Source organism: Phodopus roborovskii, unplaced genomic scaffold, assembly GCF_943737965.1.
Source record: "Phodopus roborovskii unplaced genomic scaffold, PHOROB, whole genome shotgun sequence".
NCBI classification, from domain to species: domain Eukaryota; kingdom Metazoa; phylum Chordata; class Mammalia; order Rodentia; family Cricetidae; genus Phodopus; species Phodopus roborovskii.
Window position 1 is genome coordinate 4,049 of NW_026125331.1, and position 14,342 is coordinate 18,390.

At 41.0% G+C, this 14,342-nt stretch overlaps 1 protein-coding gene across 1 annotated transcript; it reads left to right on the forward strand.

The window, feature by feature from the left end:
- Window positions 1-382: 382 nt before the first annotated feature.
- Window positions 383-1,319, forward strand: LOC127214145 (mitochondrial ornithine transporter 2). The gene has a single exon (XM_051174519.1). The coding sequence runs from the start codon at window positions 498-500 to the stop codon at window positions 1,317-1,319; it is 822 nt and encodes a 273-aa protein (XP_051030476.1). The 5' UTR covers window positions 383-497.
- Window positions 1,320-14,342: the final 13,023 nt, after the last annotated feature.

The window sequence follows — 14,342 nt, forward strand, 5'->3', positions numbered from 1 at the left end:
ATTTTGCATGCTAAGAAACCAGGAAATCTGGCCCCCTAAAGGGGGAAGCATCCTTCCATTCTCAGCTTGCTGTGGTATTGAGAATATAACAGCCATGGCCTATCCAACTAGGCACACGCTCTACCACTGAACTATACCCCAGCTCCAGTAAAGCGTTTCCTCCTACATATTTATGGGAGAAGTGGCCCTGAAAGCATTCTGCCAATGCCCGCGGGGACAGTGGGACACTCGTGAATGCGCGTGGAGGGGGTTATTCCCAAGCGGCTGGGGGAGTGCGACGGCCCGAGGCTTTGGGTTGAGTGGCCTTGGCTGAGAAACGGAGATACAGGGCCCTCAGCGGCCGGCCGTGGGAACTCACCGAGACTTGCCTTCCAAGGACACCCACAAGGGGGTGGACGAACATGAAGTCCACCCTGCCACCCAAGCCACCATAGATCTCACCGCGGGCGCCGTTGGGGGGTGCAGCATGTGTGCTGACTGGGCAGCCTTTCGACACCATGAAAGTAAAGATGCAGACATTCCCCAATCTGTACAAGGGCCTCACCGACTGCTTCCTAAAGACGTACAACCAAGTGGGCTTCCAGGGCTTATACAGGGGAACCAGTCCTGCACTGCTAGCCTACGTTGCCCAGAACTCTGTCCTATTCATGTGCTATGGCTTTTGTCAACAGTTTGTCAGGAAAGTGGCTAGGGTGGACCAGAGTGCAGAGCTGAACGACTTTCAGACTGCTACTGCTGGGTCACTGGCCTCTGCATTTGCTTCTCTGGCCCTCTGCCCCACTGAGCTCGTTAAGTGCCGGCTGCAGACCATGTATGAAATGAAGATGTCAGGGAAGATAGCGCAAAGCTATAACACAATTTGGTCTATGGTTCAGAGTATCCTCATGAAGGAGGGCCTCTTAGGCTTCTATCGCGGACTCCCCACCACTCTAGTCCAGGAAGTACCTGGCTATTTCTTCTTCTTTGGGGGCTATGAATTCAGTCGATCGTTTTTTGCATCAGGGAGACCAAAGGATGAACTAGGCCCTGTCCCTTTGATGCTAAGTGGAGGCTTTGCTGGGATCTGCTTCTGGCTTACCATATTCCCAGTGGACTGTATTAAATCCAGAATCCAGGTTCTTTCTATGTCTGGGCAGTCAGCAGGATTAATCCCAACCTTTGTAAATGTTGTGAGAAATGAAGGGATATTAGCCTTGTATTCTGGAATGAAAGCCACTATGATTCGAGCCATCCCTTCCAATGCTGCTCTATTTTTGGCCTATGAATACAGCAGGAAATTGATGATGAGCATGGTGAAGAATGCTGAAGAGTCTTTTTGAACCCTGTCTGAGTACCTGAGTGTGAGGACCATGGCTCTAGATATCAAAGGGTTCAAGACCAACATGGAGTTATCTTTGACTGGGAAATCTCGTGTTTGTCTTCCCTTCTAAATCTCAAACTTAGTGAAGAAATCTTTATATCATATGGTTTCTTCCCACAATCATACTGAAACTGCTTTTGCAGTGGAATCTACATGGTGAACCCAAGACCCTATGTACTTAATCTTAAAGGTTATCAGGGCTGCTTCATAAACTTACGATGTGTATCTTCAATGATTGTGTTGTTAGTGAAACACTTTTAGTTTCAAGTATCATGTTTCATGAATATAGGTTATTTCTTAATCCATTGAAGATGTGGGCTGAAGTTTAAAATCTGCTTAATGTGCACTGTGCTAAGCTGATAAAGTTTTTAAAGTCTTTATGTGACAACAAAATCATTCACATTGCTTTCTGAGAAGAGAATGTACCTGTGTACCAGCACAGCTTCCACATTCTTGAGTAAAATTGCAGAGTGGGGGCATCCTGGATTTTCTTCTCTATTCTTAAATAGTGTGGTTCATTTTCAAAGTATAGTTACAGTCTACACTGCAATACTATTGTTAGGCAGGGCCTTGTGTATAAGGCCTTTTAAAATGGTGTGGTCTTTATGTGCACTCATTACCTTTCTCCTCTTCTAAAGAAGCCAGGCTTTAGATTGAGAAAAGAGATAAAGGCATGGGATTATGATACTGGGCTTTGATGACCCATGAAGATCAGCAGTTCTCAACCTGTGGGTCTCTTGACCTTTGTGTGTGTGTGTGGGGGTTTGAACAACCCTTTCATAGGGGTTTCATATCAGATACTTACATTATAATTCATAATAGTAGCAAAATTACAGTTAGGAAGTAGCAGCAAAAATAGTTTTATGGCTGGGGGCCATCATTGACATGAGGAACTGTATTAAAGGGTTGCAGCATTAGGAAGGTTGAGAACCACTGATGCAGATGAAGAGAGTTCTAATTTGCTTCCAGTCTCTGGGCCCTGGCCTTGGCAGGAGTTCACAGTGTTGTGTTGGCTCACTTAGGGATTGTTGATTCACTTTAAGTCTGTACCGTCACCCATTCTTCTAGGGAACAGTACAGAAGCCAAGAAAAGGTTTTGTTATATTTGATGACAGAGTGATAATCGCCTTGGGTGATGTTATGTCTTAAGCAGGACCAGTGTGCACTTTTTGCTATCATTACACAGTAAGCAATGTGAAAGAGGTGATTCACTGTTGAAGGTCACCTTGGATCCATTACTGTTTGCAGTAATTTCAGTGTCAAAGCTTTCTAAATGTGATGCTGGTGGTCAATGAACTTTAATGACTAGATGTCACAATATAAAACAATAAGCTGTAAGGAAAGTAGTTTTACTAAATTACATGTATGCATTTAAGCACAGACAGTATCTCCCAACAAAACCCCCAAATACACCAAAACAAGATGAAAACCCCCTCCCCAAACCATGATTCAACTTCCCCCAACAGACTTGGAATTAAGCAGCTGTTCTTGGGCCATCTGATTTTAGAAAGTCATTCTTTTGTTTTGTTTTGTTGTTGTTGTTGTTGTTTTTTTTTTTTTGAGTCAGGGTTTCTCTGTGTTGTCCTGGCTGTCCTGGAACTCACTCTGTAGATCTGGCTGGCCTTGAACTCAGAGATCTGCTTGTCCCTAAGTGTCAGGATTAAAGGTGTGTACCACCACTCCCTTACTAAAGCAAATTCATGTTTCTGCCTTGCTACAAGTCCAACAGGGTTAAATACCTTAAACCTTAAAGAAGGTGATGTACCAATCTTTAATAGTTCAATTTATGCATTTCCTGTGCCAGGCCTCTAACTTCCCTTTTAAAATCCATTACCCAGTTATGGTAACTCCAAACTCTAGTTCCAGAAGCAAGACCCAGGGAAATGAGACACTGACAAATAAGGGCAGCTGGGTAGTGTAACGAGTATGGTTTTTCCTGCCCGCCACCTGGTCTTGTCCCCCCTCCATGCCAGCCCCAAATAATACACAGAGACTCTGTATTTGATACAATGCTGTTGGCCCGGTTACTTGTTTCTTATCGTCTAGCTCTGCCTTAATTATTAACCCATCCCTGCTGATCTATGTATTTCTCTTACCGGGGGAGCCGGCCAGCATACTGCTTTCTCCCGACTCTCCATTTTGGCTCCTCTTTACCACTTCCTATTTCCTCCTTGTCTCCTAGTCCCTCCTATCTTCCTTTCCTATTGGCCAACAGTGCTTTATTATTAACTAGTATGAGAAACATATACAGAATGACATCTCACATCAGGGTAGAGTTGGCAAAAAGTTTTTCTCAGTATTATGCCTAGTTTGCTCAGGACTTATGGTTGTTTATTCATTTATTTGCTTCTAGTTGAAACCATTTGCTATTTTACTTTTACATTGTTTCTGTGTTTAAGTTATATATGCCATACTTGAATAGCCAGCATCTACTGAGCAGTGCTTCATCTAAGTAGGACTATTTTAAAGCAGGGTAGAAAATGGGACTGGCTTTTGACTGGGATAGACTTTTTTAGTCTATGTAGCCCTTCAGCATAGAATCTGTGGGTTAGCCTGGTAGCTCTGCTTTCATCAAACTTGCTTCTCACATGCTATCCATTAAAAGTTTAAATGCCTTCAATAGAAGTCATATGAGGCAAGCAAGAGTGAATGGGAGTAGAAGGAAAACAAGCTTAAGGAAATTTTCTAATTTAATTTTATAACCCTAGGTTTACTATTTGGGTACATTTTTATTGTTTCAGATCTTTAGGTTAGACAGAAGTAAGATATGGACAGTGAAATGGTTGGGGGCGAACTCTATTGTCTAACCTTAGATCTGGGGCAACAGGATACCTGAGCCAACAAGAAGTTACGGAACCAGGTCACGAGATCTCTTGACCAGGTGAGAAGATTATGGGAAATCCTGCAGCTAATCTACATGGGAAGAGACAAACCTTCCACCAATCAAAAAGAAGAAGGATGGGTGATGTGGCTGGGTGACATAGAAAAAGAGAAAATACCAGAACTTAAGCTCCTATCCTCAGACACTCCTCTCATATCTTTGAGAGAAAGTATTTAACCCAATAAACTTTACTTAATTCTAATGAACTTTATTAAGAGTAGGTTTTCAGTCCGCCTGGACCCACCGCTGTACCAGCCCCTAAAAACACACACAGAGAAGCTGTATTAGGTATAAAGCTATTGGCCAATTACTAGTTTCTTATCGGCTAGCTCTGTCTTAAATATTAATCCATTTCTATCAATCTAAGTATTTCCACATGGTCTCATCTTACTGGAGGAAGGGGCTGGCATTCTACTCCATGCTCCATGTTGAATCTCTTCCCTACTATTTCCTCCTTGTCTCCTAGTCCCACCTATCTTGCTTTCCTATTGGCCAACAGTGCTTTATTCATTAACCAATGTGAGAAACATATTTACAGAATGACATCTCCCATCATCTCTTTTCTGTCTAAATGAAAAGGAGGGTTTTAACCTTAACTTAGCAAAATATGTAACAAAACAGTTATCAAATAAGAACCACAGTTAAAAACATTTAGTGCATTAACATTTAGCAAGATTTAAAGAAAATATTTTATCATATATCCTATCTTTGTGAGTCTAAAGTCCTATATGTAACTTATCTTTAATCATAACTAAGGAAAACTAACCATAACTATCTGTCTTCAACTCCTTCGAAGACCACAGAAGGATAACATATAAACTCTAGAAATGACAGAGACAACTTGTCTGGTCAGTCACCCAAAGTTCTTCTGTAATGTTCCATCTTCAGCCTATAGGCTATAGTGTGTCTGGCAGACTCTTCAGCAAAGCAGGAAACTTTAAACTGTCCATCTGTATTGGCAGTTTGTCAGTCACTTTTCTCTGTTTCTGGCAAACCCTTCCATGAAGCAGGAACCCTGTAGCAATGTCCATCTTGTATCAGCAGTCACTTTTCTGTGGGACCTGCATGTCCAGTTTATAGAACATAAAGTCAAATAGTCCAGACAATAGCAGTATCTTGCCCAAATGGCTAGTCTTGCCATATTGAAAGCAAACTCCATAACTGTGTTTCTTCAGTGTCCATATTCCTTTCTGACACAGTTGGTGTTACCAGGAGCAGTTATGTCTCACTATCAAGAAAAACCTTAACCATTTTAAATGCCATATTCTGTAGGTCTTTGAAAGGTTTGAAGAATGCCTATTCATCTCAAATACATCTCTGTATATCTAGAAATCCTAACTAACTTAATGGTAAGTTTTGACTATTATAGGTAAAACCTAACTTAAGTTTTGGTTATTATAGGTAACTATCTATAATCTGTACTAAATTATACATTACATTTCTAAATGAGCTATGTAAACACAATACCTAAACAAGATGAGAAATATACACATTACAAAATTGACCTTAAATTGTATCAATAAATGAAAATCCATTCCAAAACAAAGTATTCATGTCTATACCATAATCTCCTTTTTTACCTTTAAAAAAGATTGGTTGTGGTCATTAACCATTTATAACCAACCCAATATAAATGAAAAGAGACATTTAAAGACAATACTTGGAAATTTGGGCTTTGTTCTTTCCAAACTCCTTCCTGCTGGTAAAGGGTGCTGTCATGGGCATCCTAAGAAGGTGCAAATCCTGGCTGTAGTGGTCTGCAAGGCTGCCATATCCCAGCTGTTTTGAATGTTGTATCATCTGGGACTCTGTTTCAGGGGGTCTTGCTTGATCAAACCATGTTAGTCTGGAAGGAATCCACAGCTTTCCATTTTCTGTGGAAACAAAAGTAGAAATCCTTTTCCCCAGTAACCTGTCCTTGAAAAATTTTGAAGTCAAAACATTTTTAAAATATATAAATTGGATTAATTTAGCAATATTGATAATCAAGTGTATTATAGCAATTATTTCTTCCTTAGTAATTGAGCAATGTACAGCCAATATCATAGCATACAGTATCCAGACTCTTTTTTTTGTTTTCCATTTTATGTGGCTTTTTATTACTCTATTTCCTGTATTTTAGTGCATTTTCATTTATTTATTTATTTATTTATTTATTTATTTATTTATTTATTTTTTATTTTCGATGTCAATCCCAGTTCCTCTCCCCCCTGCCCTCTTACCCTCTCTCACCCCTCACATGTACCCTGACCACCCTCCCCTCCCATCCCCCCATCCCAATTCCACATGTAGGGCAATGCCATACAGGTGGGGTCATGTAAATCTGTCAAGTCATTTGAAGTAGGGACTAGGACTTCTCTCCTGTCTCTAGGTTAAGGGGAGTATCCCTCCATGGGGGATGTGTCCGCAAGGTCCTTTTTTGCACCAGGAATACATCCTGGCTCCACTGTCTGAGGGCCCTTAGACTGCTCAATCCTTCTAGCTGAGGGGTCTGAGTCAGACCCATGCTGGATTCCCAGCTATCAGTCTGGGGGGCCCATTAGCCTCTCCTTATTCAGCTGTCTCTATGTGTTTCTGCAACCTGGTCTTGTCCTCTCCCTCTGCATCTGGATTCTAGTTCAACTCAGTGTTTAGGTATGGGTATTTGCTTCTGTTTCCAACAGGTACTAAATGAGTGCTCCATGATGGTGGATAAGTTAGTTGTTGATCTCACTATCCGGGAAGGGCATTTATGGTAGCCTTACCACGGTTGCTCAAATTGTTAGTTGGCGGCAGTCTTGTAGGTCTCTAGACATTTATTTAGGTTCAGTTTTCCCTTCAAACCAATAATGACTCTCTCTCTGCCTCTCTCTCTCTGTCCTTCTCTCTATCTCTCTTTTGTCTTTTATTCCTACCCTGGCTCAATCTCCCTAGTTGCACGTGCTTTCCTCTCCTACCCTTCTCTTTCTTCTACTTCTCTCTCCATTCACCGCCCCCCCCCCCACTTCCCATGTGCTCTGGGGAACTTGTCCCTTCCCTCTTCTGTGAGGGACTTTATATGAATCTCTTAGAATACACCTTGTATCCTAGTTCCTCTGGTGGTATGAATTATAGGCTGGTGATCCTTTGCTCTATGTCGAAAATCCATATATGAGCGAGTAAATACCATGTTCCTCTTTTTGTGACTGGGTTACCTCATTCAGGATGGTTTCTTCAAGTGCCATCCACTTGCCTGAGAATTCAAGATTCCATTATTTTTTCTGCAGAATAGTATTCCATTATGTAGATGTGCCACATCTTCTTTATCCATTTTTCAGTTGAGGGGTATCTAGGTTGCTTCCAGGTTCTTGCTATTACAAATAATGCTGCTATGAACATAGTTGAACAGATGTCTTTGTTGCATGGATGTAAATCATTTGGGTATATGCCTAAGAAGGGGATTGCCGGGTCCTGTGGTAAACTGGCTCCCATTTTCCTGAGGAACCGCCATACTGATCTTCAAAATGGCTGTGCAAGTTTGTACTCCCACTAGCAATGGAGGAGTGTTCCCCTTTCTCCACATCCTCTCCAGCATGGATAGGCAGGTCTCCACATCCTCTCCCACGTGGATAGGCAGGTCTTCTGTGTGGATTTTGAGCCTCCAGTGTTGGATGACATTTTATTTTTCACACTGTCAAGAGGATCTGAGAAGTCAATACAGGAACTCTGTAAGATTACGTTTTCTCTTCCTGGTTGGTTTACACGATACCAACTGTTGGCTGCCTCTTCCTTCTTTCGTTCATTCATTCATTTGTTCCTTTCTTCCTTCCTTCCTTTTGTTCTTTCTTTCTTTTAGGATCCCAGTCCTTAACTTTATTCCCAATCTCTTCCCGAGGTTCAACATGGGATCTACCGAATTTATGTGATACTGAGGATGTGAAAGCCCACTTCCCCCTTTCCCCAGTCCCTGGATGTAGAATTAAAAAGTATAAGTGGCTTCTATGTTATAGAGGAATTCTATAAAGAAATGACAAAGTGTGTATAACTACACAAAGCTAAACATGTCCAAAACTAAGCCAAGAGGAGCCTGACTAATGGTTGGATGGGAGAATTGATAAGGAGATCAATGGTAGGGCAGATTGGCTACACCTGATCCTTGAGGCTAAAGGCTGAGGCCCTGTGCGTGTTATCTTAGGTACAGCTGTTAGAGAAGGTGATACCAAATGGGAGACACACAAATTACAGGGGAGCTGGTCTTCTGTTTGAGATGGTGACATTCAACTCAATGAAAACTGAAGGCACTCCAAGAAGACAGTTGTGTCTCTCAGGGAGCTAGGGCTCTTTCATCCTACTTTGCTGGAGAAACTCCCAAAATTTATAGTGGTGCACACACACTGAGAAACTAGAATCAACTTGATTCTCAAACTTTAAAGAAAATTATTTTCTTTACAACACAGCCTCAGCACAGAAAGTGCCTATACCCAGGCACCCCTCTTCAGAGACTGCCCTTAGCTCCAGAAAGACTCAATTAGAGCCTGATTTAGATGATTTATTCCTCTGGTGAAGTCTGCTTTATCATTTATATACTTCTCATTGCTTCAAACTGCAGCAAAGAATTATGTAACATCTGGCTTTTTAGAATGAAAATAATTAGATAATTGAAAGTTAAAAATAAATTTCAAAGGATGGGTTTTTCAAAAACATGTCTGTCAGGTAGATTTTTTCTTCTTTGTTGAAGAAAGCTGTTCATTCAAAGGAGAAAATGAAACTTCTGGAAGACAAACTGCCTCAGGGTTTCTATTGCTGTGAAGAGACACCATGACCAAGGCAACTCTTACAAAGGAAAACATTTCATTGAGGTGGCTTAACATTTTCAGAGATTTAGCTCATTATCATCATGGTGGGACATGGTGGTGTGCAGGCAGACATGGTGCTAGAGGAGAAGCTGAGATTCCTAAATCTTGATTCCAAGGCAGCAGGAAGTGTTTTGAGACATTGGGTGTGGTTTGAGCATATATGAGACCTCAACGCCTGCCTCTACAATGACACACTTCCTCTAACAAAGCCACATCTCTTAATAGTGCCACTCCTTTTGGGGGGGCATTTTCTTTAAACCATCACAGAAATTATTTGAACAGACACTAAGTCTGAGAGGCCATCCTATTACCGAAGTTCCAGAAAAGGCTGAGACCCTAGAACTGCAGATGATGGTAACTAGGGAGCAATCCTACTCACCCTTAGTTAATGCTCTGATAACATTGTAAGAATGACAATGCACCAGATCTGACCTGTACCACTGGATTCTTTCTGTTGATCTCTCTTCCTTTGGTCTTTTAGTGAAAGGTACCATTTAGTACATTTAGCAGCTTCCCCTAATCCTTCAGGGAAACAGATGCCTTTTAGAGTAAAAATCAAAGGCATTAAGAGGTTCTTTTTAAGTCTCTAAGAGTAGCCAATAAGGAGATTTGCCTTGCTTCAATAGTAAGGACTGTTTACTTTTGGCCACATCCAAAAAGAGGGTATTATTATTTCCTCTACTGGGAAATGCCAGACAATTGCACACACACTGTCTTCCTCAACAACCTGGACTCTAGGTGCAGATGCTGCCTAACACATCTCACCCATTGATTCACAAATGGAGCTTTTGTGCTGGGAGGGAAATCACTTTCATGCCTTTGGAAAATTGGAGAATTCCTCCTTAGGAATTCATGTTCTATTTTATTGCTGGTGTTATGAAAAGGCTTTAACATCTGTGCCACACAACCTGAGGGATGGTCTAGTACTTCTAAGAGGTGGCATGGCAGGATGTAGATCTTGGTTCCGAGTTCAAAGCCTACCACGGTGCTTTTACTGTCATGTAATGCCATAAGAGTTTGTAGCACATGGCACTTCTTGGTTTTCTGTTTGCCTTCCCTTTTCACTTTGGCATTGGCAGTAGAAGCAGATTTGTCTCCATAAGTTCTTCAGTACACTCACATCTTCCTTAGGTTTTCTTATTCTGTTCAGTCAGCAATATCATGTCGGTAGGCTCTCTGTGAGAGAGCTAAAGGCTTGGGTGAGTTAACTGTTTCATGAGAATCCTGCCCTTGTCGTACTGTGTGCTTTGTAATCTATCACATATGGTCTTTTCTTCTCTTGTTTCTTTTAAATTGTTTTCATCATAACATTTTAACATATGTCTATCATTATAGTTTGTTCATATTTTCTCCCACCCCAATATACTACTGTTCTAATCCCTTCCCAGTAGTCTTCTTCCTTTCTCCCTCATATAATTGTCCTTCTGTTTTCATCTCTCTCTCTTTCTCTCTCTCTCTCTATCTCTCTCTCACAAAACACATACAAACACACACGTGGTTAAATTTAGATTCCATATGAGAGAAAACATGATGCTTTGTTCTCTCCCACATACTCTTTTGTTCTGTCTTTCCCTACTCTAAGAAATCTCCCTTCCTGATTAGTCTCCTCTTCTACAACAGGAGAGAATAGTTTAGTAGGTAAAGTGCATGTTGTCAAGCCTGACAACCTGAGATTGATTTCTGGAATCCACATAGTAGAAGTAGAGAACTGTATCCCACAGTCTGTCCTTTGCACATACTCCATTGGATTGTTACATTTATGTGTCTCCATATAGACATAGACAGATAGACATACAAATAGTGTTTATATTATGTAAAATAAGTAAATATGTGAAAATTTGGGGCAGTGGGAGAAAGGATTTATTTTCCTTACAGCTTGTTGTCCATCCTGAAGGGAAGTCAGGGCAGCAACTCAAACAGGAGCTGAAGTAGGAACCATGGAATATTGCTGCTTACTAGTTTGCTATCCATGGCTCACTTAGCTTGCTTTCTCATACAACCCAGGACTATCTGCCCAAGGGTGACATTGACCCCAATGGGCTGGGCCCTTTCACAGCAATCACCAACTTTAAAATATGTTCTACAGACTTGCCTACAAGAAATGTTATGGAGGCATCTTCCTCAATAAAGGTTCCTCTTACCAGATGACTAGCATGTTCAAGGCAATTGACCACTTTTCAATTTGACATATCAATACAACACTATTAAACAACTTTTCATTTCTTGTTTATTTTCAAGATCCCATATTAATATTAATATCACAGTATAAAACATTCCAACTTTTAAAAGCCCCCCCCCCCCAATCTTTAAACATTCAAACACTCTGAAAGTTTAGTCTCTGAGGTGAGAGATGGTGCAATGGTTAAATGTAGAGGACCTGGGTTCAGTGCCTAGCACATAAATGATGTCTCAAAACTGTAACTCCAGTTTCAGAGGACCTGACATCTCCTCTGGCCACATGCGGTTCACATACATACACTCAGACATCCGCATATACAGATAATGAAATAAGTAAATATTAAATGAAAGTTCAATCTTTAAAATATCTGAAGTTTCTCAATTGTTGACTCCTATAAAATTAAAACTGAAATAATACTTTCCTACCACAAGAGGCAAGAACCAGGACACAGAATCAAAGCAAAGCAAAACCAAGCTCCAATAGTGTAATAGCTTCATTGCAATAGCTTCATTGCCTCATGCCTGGGACTCATAATATTGGGGATACCGGGACCATGAAATGACAATCAAGGACAGCAGCAAGTGTGGAAGGGAGATGATTGAGTCTATAAGGCAAGATATGTGTGATGTGGATGGCAGAGCTGGAGAAATGGCACTGCATGAGTCCTTTGGAACCCAGAAGATTTTGTTGAATATGTTTTTCTATGCTTTTGAACTGGGATTTTTCTCCTTTCTCTATCCCTATTATTCTTAGGTTTGGATGTTTTGTGTTAGAAATTTATTGGATTAAGAGAACACAGAAAGTGTGTAAGAGGGCACAAAAAAAAAAAAAAAACACCAAAAAAAAAAAAATAAACAAACAAAAAACCCCACAAAACAACAAAACAAACCAAAAAACCCCCAAAAGTTCTCTAAATCAATGTGATCGATCACTTTCAATATAATCATAGAAGAAAACTTTCCCAACTGAAAGAAGGATATGCCTATAAAGGTACAAGAAGCTTACAGAATGCCAAATATGCTAGATGAAAGGAGCTCCCTTTCAGAATATCCCTCTACTGCTGGTGGAAGTGCAAACTCATACAGCCATTTTGAAGATCAGTATGGTGGTTCCTCAGGAAAATGGGAATCTGTCTACCACAGGACCTGACAATCCCACTCTTAGGCATATACTCAAATGATCCACATCCATGCAACAAAGACGTGCTCAACTATGTTCGCAGCAGCATTTTTGTAACAGCAAGAACATGGAAGCAACCTAGATGCCCCTCAACTGAAGAATAGATAAAGAAGATGTGGCACATTTATACTACTCTGTGGGGGGAAAAACAATGGAATCTTGAAATTTGCAGGCAAGTGGATGGAACTTGAAGTAACCATCCTGAATGTGGTAACCCAGTCACAAAAGAGGAACATGGTATGTACTCACTCATATATGGATTTTAGACACAGAGCAAAGGATCACCAGCCTATAATTCACACTGTAGAGAAACTAGGATACAAGGACGATTCTAAGAGATTCATACAAGGTCCCTCACAGAAGGGGAAAGGGACAAGATTTCCTGAGAATATTGGGAGTGGGGGCAGTGAGTGGAGAGAGAGCTAGGAAAAAGAGAAGGGGAGGAGAAGAAAGCACATAGGACTAGGAAGACTGGGTCAGGGGTCAGGAGAGGAATATGCAAAATGAGAGAGAGAGAGAGAGAAAGATGCCATAAATGAGGAAGGCATTATAAGTTTGAAGAGAAAACTGACTCTAGAGAAATGTCCAGAGACTTACAAGACTGACCCCAACTAACAATTTGAGCAACAGTGGAAAGGCTACCATAAATGCCCTTCCCTACCCTAATAATGAGATTGATGACTAACTTATCCACCATCATAGAGCCCTCATCTAGTAGATGATGGAAACGGAAGCAGATACCCACAGCTAAACACTGAGCCAAACTGGAATCCAGATGCACAGAGGGAGGACAAGACCAAGACCAGGTTACAGAAACCCACAGAGACAGCTGACCTGAACAAGGAGGAGCTAATGGGTCCCCAGTCTGATAGCTGGGAATCCAGCGTTGGACCAACTCAGACCCCTGAACATCGGTCTCAATTAGAAGGCCTGGGCAGTCTAAGGGACCTTATACAGTGGAACCAGGATGTATCCCTGGTGCACAAAGGACTTTGGGAGCATTCCACATGGAAGGATACTCCCTTAACATAGAGGTAGGAGCGAGGGCCTTGTCCCTACTCCAAATGTCTTGACAAATTTAGATGAACCTTCCTGCAAGGCATCACCCTACATGTGGAGTGGGGGGGGGGGGATGGGATGATGGTGGGGGCATCGGAGGGTGGGAGCGAGGGAGGGAGGGAGAGGGAACTGGGATTGATATGTAAAATAGGAAAAATAAATTTAAAAAATTAAAAAAGAAAAAAGTCCCCTTTCCACATAATAATAAAAAAAAACTAGACATTCAGAATAAAAAAGAATGGTACAAGCCACAAAGGAAAAAAAAGTTCAAGTGACATGTAAAGACAGACTTACAGAATTATACCGACTTCTCCATAGACAAGTCCTGGACAGACATTTTGTCGACTGTATGGGACCACAGAAGCCAGCACAGACTACAATATCCAGCAAAAGTTTCAATCACCATAGATATGGAGAAAACAAGATATTCCATGACAAACCAGATTTAAACAATACCTATCCACAAATCCAGCCCCACAGAAAGTAGTAGAAGGAAAACTCTAACCCAAGGATGTTAGCCCACAAAAACACAGGCAAAAGATAACCTCAACACCCCCCCCAAAATTCAAAGAAGGGAAACAAACACAATACTATCACCACCACCAAAACCAAAAAATAAAAGGAATTAGCAATCATTGATCAACAACATCTCTTAATATGAACAGACTCACTTCACCAATAAAAAGACATAGGCTAAAACAATGAATATGAAAATAGAATCCATCCTTCTGCTGCACATAAGAAATACACCTCAAGCTCACAGACAGATATTACCTCAGAGTAAAGGGTTGGGAAAAATTGTCCAATTCATTGGACCTAAGAAACAAGCTGATGTAGCTATTCTAGCATGTAACAAAATATACTTCAAAC